This window comes from Dysidea avara, chromosome 3, assembly GCF_963678975.1.
Source record: "Dysidea avara chromosome 3, odDysAvar1.4, whole genome shotgun sequence".
NCBI lineage: Eukaryota > Metazoa > Porifera > Demospongiae > Dictyoceratida > Dysideidae > Dysidea > Dysidea avara.
This window is the reverse complement of record NC_089274.1, coordinates 45,435,658-45,450,484: the sequence shown is the minus strand read 5'-3', so window position 1 is coordinate 45,450,484 and position 14,827 is coordinate 45,435,658. Positions and strand designations below refer to the sequence as shown.

General features: G+C 37.6%; 1 protein-coding gene across 1 annotated transcript; it reads right to left on the bottom strand.

The window, feature by feature from the left end:
- Positions 1 to 5,180: 5,180 nt before the first annotated feature.
- LOC136251297 (reelin domain-containing protein 1-like) lies at positions 5,181 to 6,903 on the bottom strand. Its single transcript, XM_066043741.1, has 9 exons — positions 6,863 to 6,903; positions 6,610 to 6,814; positions 6,365 to 6,498; positions 6,222 to 6,313; positions 6,107 to 6,171; positions 5,892 to 6,047; positions 5,702 to 5,777; positions 5,463 to 5,637; positions 5,181 to 5,355 (listed from the first exon to the last, which is right to left on the bottom strand). The coding sequence occupies exons 1-9, from the start codon at positions 6,863 to 6,865 to the stop codon at positions 5,296 to 5,298; spliced, it is 966 nt and encodes a 321-aa protein (XP_065899813.1). The 5' UTR covers positions 6,866 to 6,903; the 3' UTR covers positions 5,181 to 5,295.
- Positions 6,904 to 14,827: the final 7,924 nt, after the last annotated feature.

The following is a 14,827-nucleotide window of genomic DNA, read 5'->3' as shown; positions in this document are numbered from 1 at the left end:
TTTTAATGTAAGAACTGAACCACTGTAGAATGGCAGCTGTTTTATATGGACATTATCAGAGTTTCATATCAGAAGCTATGTGTAGTATGCAAATAAAACAAGGGTGTTGTCTGTGAATTGATATCAAATGGAAATGATTGGTCTAACCTCAATTCATAATGAGATCATTAATTTCACAATCATATATTGATATTCAGTAATGAGCCTAGCTGTGTTACATCATTTATCATGCAGGATTAGTAACTAAATTAGGTAATTTAGTTAACTTGTAGCTACATGCATGAGCAAGTGCAAATGTTATGCCAACACTACTAAACAATTTGTCTTCTGCAGCTATTCAGCATTATATTGCATTTATGATAGATATGAATGAATGACATTAACAATTCAATATAATGACACAATGCATTTAGCTAGCTCAACTCGACCTGCACTGTAGTGTAATGGTGATGGGTTGATGGTTTAGTTTAATTAAATAAGTAACCTGTGAGAGCAGGCCACACATGAACTAACTAAATGGAACATCAAGTGTAGAGCCCGTTCTCATGCCAACTCCTGGATTCCATATATTGTAAGTGACAAAAGTCACAGACCATGTAATTTGGCAGACAAAGGTTTACTACATTCATGAACTTGTGTAGTTTGTATAGCTAGTTAATTCAATATGATAATGCATAAACATTACAACATCATTGTGTCACAAATGTTGATGTGAGAGCGCTGAACAGGACATAGAATATACTGAGATTCTTTGGAACCAGAAGCTGTAGTCATGTCAGTTTTCATGATGTCTCAAAGTTCACCAGTTTGAGTTGTAGCTACGTATATTTTGAGGTACGCATTGACATCAACTTTTCTAGAGAAATTGGTATGCTAACTGCAGTTAGATATCTAAAATTTTGGCAATAGTTTTAGTGTTATTATAATACTACACACACTGCATTTACAAACAGGAAAATAAGTCTGGGGGTACTTGGTAAAGTATATAGATTGAAAGTCAGATGGCTTTCCAACTTTAGCCAACGCTGTTTTCTTTGTAAAGCTACTTTTAGAAACATATTTCATATGAAGCCACTTTTTGACTATTCAATTAGTATATTAAGTTGAATTGAGTGAACAATACTACAGGCTATTAGTTGAAGTGCAGTTTGCATTGTAACCTAATGTGATATCTTGCATACATGGTACGTAGATAATGTTGTCCATGAGTTCTCATATTGGCCAGGCTAACTTAAATTTTATTATTTTACATATACACCTATTGTTTGTAGCTATGCCAGTAATTATATAAATGTAGTCTAATCTTTATTCTTTACTGGTAATAGATCTGATTATCCACTGTATAGTTACAACACATGTCATGTAATAATGGACCTCACCTTCATCAAGAAAGCCAATAAGAGTTGGCTACAAATGGATCATTAACTGGATTAACGAAACTACAATTAAATTGTCAAATGATTTGTTAGTTTACGCCCTGCATACAAGAATGAGCTATGAGATATTTTGGGAGCTACAATCAATAGTTCATAAGAACTCTTGCTACCACCACAGCGCTATATCAGAGAACTGTGCAGTACCGTATAGTTAATATGAGAAATAGAGATTGTTGAAAACACAAGAGTCAAACACATCAGCTTGTTAAACTGCTCTAGGACTAAAATGGAGCATGTCAAACCCTTTAAAGCCTGACACTTTTAATTTTAACACCTGCAGATCTCTATCATACATGAGTCATACCCTGTCTGATGGTGAGACATATAATATTGGATACGTTGATGAGTATACAGAGATAATCCCATATTTGTGGCTAATATATACGCATCAGTAGCTGTCTTTGCCATGTCTAAAGTAAAATGTGGTATACTTCAGTTTACACAGAAGTGTTTGCAACACTTAATTTATACAACACATTCTCCTAGCTACATGTATAACTGTATATACCATAGTGTGACAATTTCACTTTGAAGTCATTGTAGGTTTAACATGCTGACTCTTGTTTCTATATTTGTTTATTTCAGCAATATTTTTGTAAAATTTATTTTTATGGAAGCATGAGTTTGTTCTTTTTATAAATCCAATTATGGGTAAGGTGGAGCTTGATACCACACAGTAACTAATCATGTATACATCAAATCAATCAAGGCTTCAATCATTGGACATCAAGGCTTCATTCTGTTCTGATAAGTAAGTGATCACAATAAGTCAAGCAGTGGCATATAGTTTCCAAATGAACATGTAAGATGGAATATCATTGACATTTTATGGTTTTTCTTGCATATAGTTATAGTTTTGTACTAGTTGTCTCTTGATTTGGAGTTTTGTAAATGTTCTTTGTTGATTTGAAGTTTTGTACATGTTGTCTCTCAATTTGAAGTTTTCTGTCGATTTGGAGTTTTTTGTACATGTTGTCTGTCGATTTGGAGTTTTGTACATGTTGTCTGTCGATTTGGAGTTTTGTACATGTTGTCTGTCGATTTGGAGTTTTGTACATGTTGTCTGTCGATTTGGAGTTTTGTACATGTTGTCTCTCCATTTGAAGTTTTGTACATGTTGTCTGTCGATTTGGAGTTTTGTACATGTTGTCCCTCAATTTGAAGTTCTGTACATGTTGTCTGTCGATTTGGAGTTTTGTACATGTTGTCCCTCAATTTTTGAAGTTTTGTACATGTTGTCTCTCCATTCACAGTAACCCTATGACATGTACACAGCTCAGACTGAGAGACAACCTGTAGCTACACAACTCCAAATTATTGAGAAAGAACATTAACAAAACTTCAAATTGAAAAACAACATGTGCAAAACTTTGAAACATGTGTAAATTGAGAGCATTATAGCCATCAGTAAAGTAGAGATGAGAAGGCATAATAATGAGAGAATATGCACAGTAATTATATATTTTGCAGACAGCCTTACTGTGTCTTTGTATAGTATTTGAATTTTTGCCCACTTTGGCACCCCATACTTAATATATAACAAGCACCACCAACACTATAGCTATCCATAAATGGATTTATAAAATGTAAACAAATTAGTGTATAATGATCTTTTAAAAATTAAATATGGGAAATAGAAATTGCCTAAAAACATAGAAATTGCCTAAAAACAAAAGAAACAATAGTTAAACAAGTCACTGAGCATGTAAAACACACATAAATCTCTATTTGGACTTAAAACATTAATACAGAAACATTCTCAGTACCTGCTCATAATTTATGTTTTTTTTTAGTCGCTGCATATACATATTAAGTCCAAATAGATATCTGTGTGTGTTTAACATGCTGGCTTGTTTGACTCTTTTTTCAACACTATTCCCATATTTTTAATTTTTTTTAAATTAGTTTATCGACTAACCACTATGGGATCTGTAGCAATATTAAGCTGCCGCATATCATTTGCTAGCTTTTCAGAGTTAGTAGCTATATAAACTAGTTGTTAAAGTGATCATATTATTAGGATCATTGAAACTAAAGTTTAAAGGTTGCTTTGCTGTTATTTTAATTGTTTAAGGTATTTATTTATTTTTAATATACAGATCTCAAAATGAGTATAGTTGTACACGTAATGATTATAATCACAAATTTAAATGATATTCTAAATAGTTAAATAGTTGCTCAGAATACAACAGTCATGTACTCTAATAAAACAGTCAGAAGTGATAGCAAGTAACTGGTTGCATATAAAACCCTTAAAGTACACCATCCCTTCAATTTCCCGATTTTCATCCAAAAGAAGAACCATTATAGAACTGCAGCTGATTATAAATGATCATCATGCAGAGCCTCACAATGCTTGTTAAATTTTTTTTTCTTTCAGATTGTTACCAAATTCAACCTGAGAAGGGTAAATTTTCCAACTTTTCTGCAGAGATATTCCTAGATTCCTTACAATTTTTTCCAGCATGTAGACAAATGAGTCAACAAATTGAAAATACACACCACCTTTGCCTGGCAGCACAACTATGGTTAATCCTGCTTCTTCATCAGTTTAAATCACTGGATACTTATAGAATGCTGATAAAAGCTTTTGATATAATTATATATATTAACCTTAAAATATGTCCCAGTAGGTGATCACAGACACACATAACTTATTTTAGTAGCAGGTATTTGACAATGAAGATCTACATTATGTCGGTAGAGTAGTCAGCTATGCTAATAATCTTGTGCTGGATACTATATTAGTAACAGATGTTCAGAATAGCATCACTCCAACATTTTATGAATGGATAGCTAATTTCAATTACTGTGCAGTAGTCAGAAGTGTAGACTCTAGTCTTGGTTATTAGTAGTAGTAGATGCAAGCCTGACAAGACTTGCAAACTGTTAATTGAGCTTTTAATTGTTATGCGGACAGTGAAAGCATTACCACATTAAATAATTATTATTGTCAGCTATTAAAATTTAGTTCCACTGGAGTGTTGCATATTATATGTACTACTGCTAGGTGGTAAGGCTTAACCCTGCCTTCAAATTAGCTGCCTCTGCCCATATAATGCAGTTATTTACATAGTAAGTAGAGGGTGTCCTGAATAGAGGAACTGTACTATAAGTTGGTATTGGTATGGTTTCTAGACCTACAGCATTTTATGAATGCTCGGTAGTCTGTGATTGTGCAATATTCAATATTATATTCTGGTAGATCTCCACTTAATAACAAGGTTATCAATGTTTAGTACTATAGTTTTCCTGTGAGTTGGAAGGTTTCTAGGCTTGGTGTTGTATACACTAAATTAGTACCATCATGTTGATACTATTTAGACAACTCATTATAGGAATGTAAGCTTGCATAACTAATATTATAGCTAAGTTAGGATGGTAGTGACAGACTAGTAAAGAAGTAACCCTCATGTATGCTGAATCTCCTAATTCCCCTCTGCAATGCATGAACACTTTGTACTAAGTACGTACTTGTTTGTACTTACTGTGTTAGTACAGTCCTCTTGTTCATGCTGCTTACATTTACAGCTACAGAATTCAGCATAGGTCATGCATTGTTTGCATGTGGTTGGGATTGTCTAGCTTATTACTCAGTAATGGTCCGGTAGCAATTCTATAGAAATATTTATACTGAACAGCTGGCTAGGAAACATACATAAGCTGTGATGTATGTGTACTTGCATCATCCAACTGTGCATTAGTGGGTTACTGGAAACTACGACGTATATATGTACTTGTGGCTTGAGCTACAACTACAATAACAATAACTAAATACGTGACTACACAACTTGTAATGCTTATTTAGAAACAGTTTCACACAATCCATCATACTGACAGTCCTGGCACTCTTAAAATTCTAGTGGCATCTGAAACGAGTAGTGCACTTGAATACTCTCTTGTATGAGTATTGGTGCCTCTGTAAACAACAGATTTACTTAGATATTGGTTGTGTATAGTTTAAGAAAAAGTATTTATCTCATATTAGCTAAGGGTCAACTGATATACCACAATCAAAAGACTCACGGAGTATCCAGAATACTTGTAACGACACTGATAGTACTTGTACCAGCACTGCCTGTCTGACCTCTTGCCACATGGCTCACAACGAGGTCTTGTTGGTTGCTTTACTCGCACTCTTTCATAGTAGCACTTTAAGCAGTTTGATATCTGGCATCTGTTTCCACAAGAATCCTTGACGCTATGTACAAGGAAAGATAATTCCATCTCTGAATTGTAGATAAGCATAATCTCATATCACTTACACATAACATCTTTGGAACCTATATCCATATGAACCACTGCGACGCCTACAAAGCTTTTCAGTACATTCTGGCAGACCTAATGTTAAAAGACTAATGTAATAAGCTGTATATGAATATCAGTTTAGTGTAGATGGTGAAGAACATTTATTCTGTGGTCTCTTGCCATAAAATTATATAGATATGTACGCACCAGTTATGTCTCCACAGTTTGGTGGTTGAGTTGGACCAGGATCAGTTGGTGGCTCTGTAGTAGGGTCAGTTGGTGGCTCTGTAGTAGGGTCAGTTGGTGGCTCTGTTGTAGGGTCAGTTGGTGGCTCTGTAGTTGGTTCAGTAGTAGGTGGTGCAGCTGTGTATACATTAAACTACATAATGATCCCTACATAGCTACAGCACTGATCTCAGTACCTTCTTGTATTGCAGATGTCTCCATATTAGCCCAGAATAGAACAAACATATCCACAAATGCAAATCTAAATAGACTGCTGATACACTTTACTGACATGTTATCTGCTCTATGTACCTGAAGATAACTGCACCAGTGCCAGCAGCTGGGGCAGTCCACATAACTGTGACTGAAGTCTTCTCATTGTTGTTCACATGGGTAACAGCTGTCTATAGATACAGTTATTAGAGTAACTGGTATATCTTTCAGACATGACTTACATCTCCATCACATTGTGGTTGTGAGACACCAGCTGAGCCAGTAAACTGGCCAGTTGGTGATCCATCAGCTGCTACTCTTCCTTGTATCAAAAACCCTCTGAAATTAGGATTGTCTGCACCTCCTGAAAGTGTTACTACGCAAAAGTAGATAAGAGGCAGTATAATACTATTTGTAAATAACTACATATACCTAACACTGACAAATAACACAACAAGTATAGGAACATTATTTGTAGATGTCTTACTTTGGTAAGTATCTCCAGGAACATATTCATCTCCAGTGAAATCACTGAGATCTACACTGTATGGTAATGGATCAGTAGATGGAGAAATTCCAGCATGCATTGGAGCAATCTGAGCACAGGCTTCAGGTGGTGCTCCTTCTGGTCGACCATGGGCAGTTGTTACTAACAATAAACTGACAACAAGGCATTGTACCAAGTACTTAGCCTACAAAAAGTATTGAGAGCTCACATTTGCAACTATAGAGACACTTACCATTGTAGATTATAAGTGACAACTGGATGCTATGCTATAATAAGAACTGGTTTTATATGGCAGCGTAGTGTTTCATATAATAAGCTACTTGTATGTAGCGTACACATAACACAAGGGTGTTGTCTGTACAATTGACATGAAGTGGAAATACCTGGTCTACCCTCAAGTCATAACCTAAGCAGTACACAGTGGTAAGATGCACATAGCTAATGCACAGATTGAGTAAGGTTTGGATTACTGGTTTTCTTTCTTCCAAGCTATTTACACCAAATTCATTTATAAGCTGTTGGTTCAGTTAAGTTAAATGCTTTGCTTTCTATGCATGTATGGCTGTTAATGTCTAAATCTGATACGTAGTAAAATGCATGTAGCTATACTCACTTGCACAAGCAAAATTTTTGTTATATACCTGTGATCATGTGATACCCTTCATTTTTTATGACTTAGTGTCTTAGACACCACTTAATCAGGGCCGTAGCAAGACTTTTATCTGGGTAGGTTCTTTTAGAAGAAAAGTGGACCTTTTTTGAGGCCCTTTTTATATGGATTACATTATGGTGTGTGAAGCACACCCAGCATGTGAAGCACACCCAGCATGCGAAGCATGCTGAAACTAGGGGGGTCTGGGGGCATGCCCCCCAGGAAATTTCTTGAAAATAGACACTAAAAGGTTGAATTTAGTGGCATTTCAGTCAATAAAAATAACAATTTTTAGGTAGGCTTAAGACCAGCTATTTGGATGACATCTGGGAAATATCTCTACTATACTACTGTAATTATACCATCTGTGTCTATAGTATATTGGAATGTCACAGTGAATAAGAATGGGAAAGATTGAGCGCTCTGTTGGATCGTGCATTGAAGCATGGATGCTATTTATGGGCTCTGCATGGGGGGGCTTGCCCACCAAAATTTTTATATTATGAAAGTTCTAGTTAAGGCAACAAACATGGTTTTGTAAATAAATTAAGTAATTACATACAGATTTTAGAAGAAAACATAATTGTGACCGTTCTATTAGAGTGATTTTTCTATTAGGGTGGTTGACTGCTCTATTAGAGTATCTCGATCTTGCATTGCATTACAAGCACTGAATGAGCCAGCTACTCGGAGCACTTAATTTAGCTTCTTATTAGTGGTGTTTATTAAACTGGAGCTAATGGACTTTTGCTACTGAAAATTTGGACTTGTATACTAAAAATGTGGACCTTTTTGCTAAAATTGTGGACCTTTTTACTGAAATTGTGGACCTTTTTCCCAAGAGGGCGGTTCTTCCGAACCCCCCGAACCCCCCCTGGCTACGGGCCTGTTAATACTGATTAACATGACTGCTACTATGTATATTAGTATAGTGCCATATAACCAGTTATCAAGACACACGGTAGTGTGTCGTGCGGCCCAAGAAGCCGGCGCGTAACACCCGTGAGTATATTGACAGGAAGAAAGAAAACGCAATTTTCGCACCTCCGTAGCTCTGTGCTTCCTTGATAAAACAAGACGATTTTTGCTGTGTACATGCCCCCCAACTGTAGCACTCCACATTCCAAATTTGAGCGAAATCGCTTCGCGCGTTTCCGAGATATGCGACTTCAAAAATTGGCTCAGTTTCTTCGTTTTTTTCTTCTTATTTTTCTTTTTCTTGTCGCACACTTACAAAAACTGCTATAAAACTCGCACGCCATATCCGATTGCCTTGAAATTTGGCACACAGAAGGGGGATATAAAGGCGCATCTCTGTACCAACTTTGGCTGGAATACGATAAACAGGCAAAGAGTTATGAGCGATTATTCACGAAAATTAACACCAATATGTTGTCATGCCTACAGTAGGGTCCGCAATCCGGAAAATCAACTTTTACAAATCGATCCCCCTACCATTGTGGGTTGTTCATTGTAGTATCCCATTGCTAGATCCACCATGAAGCCGGAGGCACGATTGTTGTCTTCACAGAAATATTGATTTTAGTATTTCGTGAGATGCAAAAATTATTTTTTAAATTTCGTGCTCCACACAAAGAACAGGATAGAACTTGCTACTTAGCTAGGTTTTATCTAGAGTTAATGTAGTTAAAAAGTACGCACAGTAATAAGCAAATGGTTCACTGGGTTCCCGGCACAGGGTTGCTTTCTCTCAAAAAGCAGAAAACAAAACACAAATTTTCGAATTCAAACTGCCCTACCAGCCAAGACAAGAAAAGCCAACTCTTCCTCATAGTGATGTGATAAGGTTGGATGCATAGTCTGTCTATGCTGTTAGTCTGGAAAGGATCTGAGACTTCTCACCATCTGGGTGAAGAACGTCAAAATTTTCGTGCGTCATTTCAAGGGATTCTCTCAATGGTACCAAAGTGCTTTCCAGTACTTCTGATGCCACACTGGTCACTTAATTTTGTTTAGAATGATGATAAATGATGGATCAAAACGTTTGGTAGTAGTAGTAGTTGGAGTTTCTGTGATTTCATATGATGCAGTATACCAGCAGCTCACCAGGAGCTCCACCCAGCTCGAATCAAAAATGAAAGATTTTATGCTTTTTCCGGTTTGTTTTTAGATGTTTTGCAGCATAATGGTGATGTAGGGTGATCTATTGAAAACTTGAAGCTGCTGTGGAGCGTGAGGGGTGAAGTCAAATTTGGACGATTTTGCTGCCTCCCTTGATGCATAGCTTAGAGCGAGGCGTGGAAGCCGTGGATGAAATAATAATTGACAACCGCTGCTACCAAACGTTCAGGTACATCTTTTGCCATAGTTTTAGTTTATAATTGATGATTGTTGTGGCTGCAGAAGCGCTGGAAATGGCTAGAAAGCGCGACACAACTCTTAGATGCTGCAGAAAATTTTGACGCTCGTCACCCAGATGGTGAGAAGTCTCAGATCTTTTCCAAACTAACAGCATAGACAGACTATGCACCCAACCGTATTGAAACACTATGAGGAAGAGTTGGCTTCTCTTGCCCTGGGTGGTAGGGCAGTTTGAATTCGAAACTTCGTATCTCTTTGTCTGTTTTTTCAAAGAAAACAACCCTGTGCCGGGCACCCAGCACATCATTTACTTATTTCTGTACGTACTTTTCAACTGCAACAACTCTGGATACGATTTGGCTAAGTAGCAAGTTTCATCCGGTCCTTTGAGTGGAGCACGAAATTTAAAAAATAAATTTTGCATCTTCCGAGATACTGAAAACGATATTTCTGTGAAGACAACAATCATGCCTCCGGTTTCATGGTGGATCAAGCAATGGGATACTACAATGAACATCCCACAATGGTAGGGGGATTGATTTGTAGAAGTTGATTTTTCGGATTGCGGACCCTACCTACAGGGTAAACCGCGTATGGGAAGAAGCTGAAAATCGGTGGGTGAATAGGTTAACTATTGAACCTCAAACCTTTTGTGGTTTGAAAGAAATCGAGCTAAAAACCAGGAAGATACAACGAAAAAACCAACAGTGTGTAACAATTACGCAATCGAGATTAGCTAATAAAAAACGACTGCTTGCCACGCCTACCAGGTAAACCGCTTGGGGTAATGCTTTGAAAATCGCTGTACAGATGGAGTTATCATCTTAGAAAGGCTCTTCAATGGTGTAGAAGAATCAGACTTAAAACCACGGAGTTATAACACGAAATCCAACTTAGTGTAGCAAGTGCGAGATCGAGATACTCTAATAGAGCAGTCATCCTAATAGAGCAGTCATCCTAATAGAGCAGTCACCCGAAGAGAATTCAAGAGATCAGCTAGAAACAAGTAACCTGTATAGAGATCAGCTACAAACAAGCCACCCTGTAGAGAGATCAGCCACAAACAATTCACCCTGTAGAGAGATCAGCTAGAAGAAGTTACCTTGTAGGGAATTCATGCAACTATAGAAAGAGATAATTCAGCTAGAAGAAATCACCTTGTAGAGTTCAGCTACAAAGAAACCACAATGTAGAGAGTTCAGATACAAAGAAACCACCATGTAGAGAATTCGTTTACAAACAAGTCACCCTATAGAAAGATCAGCTAGAAGAAGTTACCTCGTAGAGAGTTCAGTCAGGGCCGCCCACAGGGGGGGGCAACTGGGGCATTTTGCCCCGGGCCCCAGCCTGAAAGGGGCCCCAGGAGGCCCCATGAAGGGCCCCCTGAATACCTGTTTAAAAGATCGATATACTCTAATAGAGCAGTCAGATCTAAATACTCTAATAGAGCAGTCACAGTATTCTTCAGAGGAGCAGTGTAGCAAGCTTATACAAAAGGAGATATGGTTGGTGATGGGTAGTTATTGTCATTACCAGCAAGTTGTGACCTTTTTTTTTTTTTTTTTTTGGTCTTCACCTTACAACTTGGGTCAAGGGCCCCACTTTAACTCTTTGCCCTGGGCCCCTTAATTTCTCTGGGCGGCCCTGAGTTCAGTTACAAAGAAACTGCCATGTAGAGAATTCATTTACAAACTAGTGACCATGTAGAGACATCAGCTAGAAGAAGTTACCTTGTAAAGAGTTCAGCTACATAGAAACCATTCTGTAAAGAGCTCAGCTGCAAACAAATCACCTGTACAGAATTCAGCTACAAACAAATCACCCTGTAGAGAGATCAGCTAGAAGAAGTTACCTTGTTGATAGTTCAGCTACAAAGAAACCATCATGTAGAGAGTTCAGCTACAAACAAATCTCCCTGTAGAGAGATCAGCTAGAAGAAGTTACCTTGTAGAGAGTTCAGCTTCAAACAAATCACCCTGTAGAAAGATCAGCTACAAACAAATCTCCCTGTAGAGAGATTAGCTAGAAGTTACCTTGTAGAGAGTTCAGCTACAAAGAAACCATCATGTAGAGAGTTCAGCTACAAACAAATCTCCCTGTAGAGAGATCAGCTAGAAGAAGTTACCTTGTAGAGAGTTCAGCTTCAAACAAATCACCCTGTAGAAAGATCAGCTAGAAGAGGTCACCTTGTAGAGAGTTCAGTTACAAAAAAACCACCATGTAGAGAGCTCAGCTACAAATTAGTGACCTTGTAGAGACTTCAGCTAGAAGAAGTTACCTTGTAGATAGTTCAGCTACAAAGAAACCATTCTTTAAAGAGCTCAGCTGCAAACAAATCACCTGTAAAGAATTCAGCTACAAATAAATCACCCTGTAGAAAGATGAGCTAGAAAAAGTTACCTTGTAGAGAGTTCAGTTACAAAGAAACCACCATGTAGAGAATTCAGCTACAAACTAGTGACCCTGTAAAGACATCAGCTAGAAGAAGTTACCTTGAGAGAGTTCAGCTGCAAAGAAACCATTATTTAAAGAGCTCAGCTGCAAACAAATCACCTATATAGAATTCAGCTACAAACAAATCACCATGTAGAGAGATCAGCTAGAAGAAGTTAACTTGTAGAGAGTTCAGCTACAAACAAATCACCCTGTATAGAGATCAGCTAGAAGAAGTTACCTTGTAGAGAGTTCAGCTACAAAGAAACCACTATGTAGAGAGTTCAGCTGCAAAGAAATCACCCTGTATAAAATTCTGCCACGAACAAATTTCCCTGTAGAAAGATCAGTTAGAAGAAGTTACCTTGTAGAGAGTTCAGCTACAAAGAAACCATTCTGTAAAGAGCTCAGCTGCAAACAAATCACCTGTACAGAATTCAGCTACAAACAAATCACCCTGTAGAGAGATCAACTAGAAGAAATTACTTTGTAGAGAGTTCAGCTACAAAGAAACCACCATGTAGAGAGTTCAGCTGCAAACAAATCACCCTGTAGAAAATACAGCCACAAACAAATTGCCCTGTAGAAAGATCAGTTAGATGAAGTTACCTTTTAGAGAGTTCAGCTATAAAGAAACCACCCTGTAGAGAGATCAGCTAGAAGTTACCTTGTAGATCGTTCAGCTACAAACAAATCACCCTGTAGAGAGATCAGCTAGAAGAAGTTACCTTGTAGAGAGTTCAGCTACAAAGAAACCACCATGTAGAGAGTTCAGCTGCAAAGAAATCACCCTGTAGAAAATTCTGCCACAAACAAATTGCCCTGTGTAGAGAGATCAGTTAGAAGAAGTTACCTTTTAGAGAGTTCAGCTACAAAGAAACCATTCTGTAAAGAGCTCAGCTGCAAACAAATCACCTGTACAGAATTCAGCTACAAACAAATCACCCTGTAGAGAGATCAGCTAGAAGAAATTACCTTGTAGAGAGTGAAGCTACAAACAAATCACCCTATTGAAAAATCAGCTTGTAGAAGTCACCTTGTAGAAAGTTCAGTTACAAAGAAACCATTCTGTAAAGAGCTCAGCTGCAAACAAATCACCTGTACAGAATTCAGCTACAAACAAATCACCCTGTAGAGAGATCAGCTAGAAGAAATTACCTTGTAGAGAGTGAAGCTACAAACAAATCACCCTATTGAAAAATCAGCTTGTAGAAGTCACCTTGTAGAAAGTTCAGTTACAAAGAAACCATTCTGTAAAGAGCTCAGCTGCAAACAAATCACCTGTACAGAATTCAGCTACAAACAAATCACCCTGTAGAGAGATCAGCTAGAAGAAGTTAACTTGTAGAGAGTTCAGCTACAAAGAAACCATCATTTAGAAAGTTCAGCTTCAAACAAATCACCTGTAGAGAGTTCAGCTACAAACAAATCTCCCTGTTGAGAGATCAGCTAGAAGAAGTTACCTTGTAGAGAGTGGAGCTACAAACAAATCACCCTATTGAAAAATCAGCTAGAAGAAGTCACTTTGTAGAAAATTCAGTTACAAAGAAACCACCATGTAGAGAGTTCAGCTACAAACTAGCCACCTTGTAGAGACATCAGCTAGAAAAGTTACCTTTTAGAGAGTTCAGCTACAAAGAAACCATTCTGTAAAGAGCTCAGCTGCAAACAAATCACCTGTACAGAATTCAGCTACAAACAAATCACCCTGTAGAGAGATCAGCTAGAAGAAATTACCTTGTAGATAGTTCAGCTACAAACAAATCTCCCTGTAGAGAGATCAGCTAGAAGAAGTTACCTTGTAGAGAGTGCAGCTACAAACAAATCACCCTATTGAAAGATCAGCTAGAAGAAGTCACCTTGTAGAAAGTTCAGTTACAAAGAAACCACCATGTAGAGAGTTCAGCTACAAACAAATCACCTTGTAGAGACATCAGCTAGAAAAGTTACCTTGTAGAGAGTTCAGCTACCAAGAAACCATTCTGTAAAGAGCTCAGCTGCAAACAAATCACCTGTACAGAATTCAGCTACAAACAAATCACCCTGTAGAGAGATCAGCTAGAAGAAATTACCTTGTAGATAGTTCAGCTACAAACAAATCTCCCTGTAGAGAGATCAGCTAGAAGAAGTTACCTTGTAGAGAGTGCAGCTACAAACAAATCACCCTATTGAAAGATCAGCTAGAAGAAGTCACCTTGTAGAAAGTTCAGTTACAAAGAAACCACCATGTAGAGAGTTCAGCTACAAACAAATCACCTTGTAGAGACATCAGCTAGAAAAGTTACCTTGTAGAGAGTTCAGCTACAAAGAAACCATTCTGTAAAGAGCTCAGCTGCAAACAAATCACCTGTACAGAATTCAGCTACGAACAAATCATCCTGTAGAGAGATCAGCTAGAAGAAGTTACCTTGTAGATAGTTCAGCTACAAACAAATCTCCCTGTAGAGAGATCAGCTAGAAGAAATTACCTTGTAGAGAGTTCAGCTACAAAGAAACCATTCTGTAAAGAGCTCAGTTGCAAACAAATCACCTGTAAAGAATTCAACTACAAACAAATCACCCTGTAGAGAGATCAGCTAGAAGAAATTACCTTGTAGATAGTTCAGCTACAAACAAATCACCCTGTAGAAAGATCAGTTAGAAGAAGTTACTTTGTAGAGAGTTCAGCTACAAAGAAACCATTTTGTAAAGAGCTCAGCTGCAAACAAATCACCTGTACAGAATTCAGCTACGAACAAATCACCCTGTAGAGAGATCAGCTAGAAGAAGTTACCTTGTAGATAGTTCAGC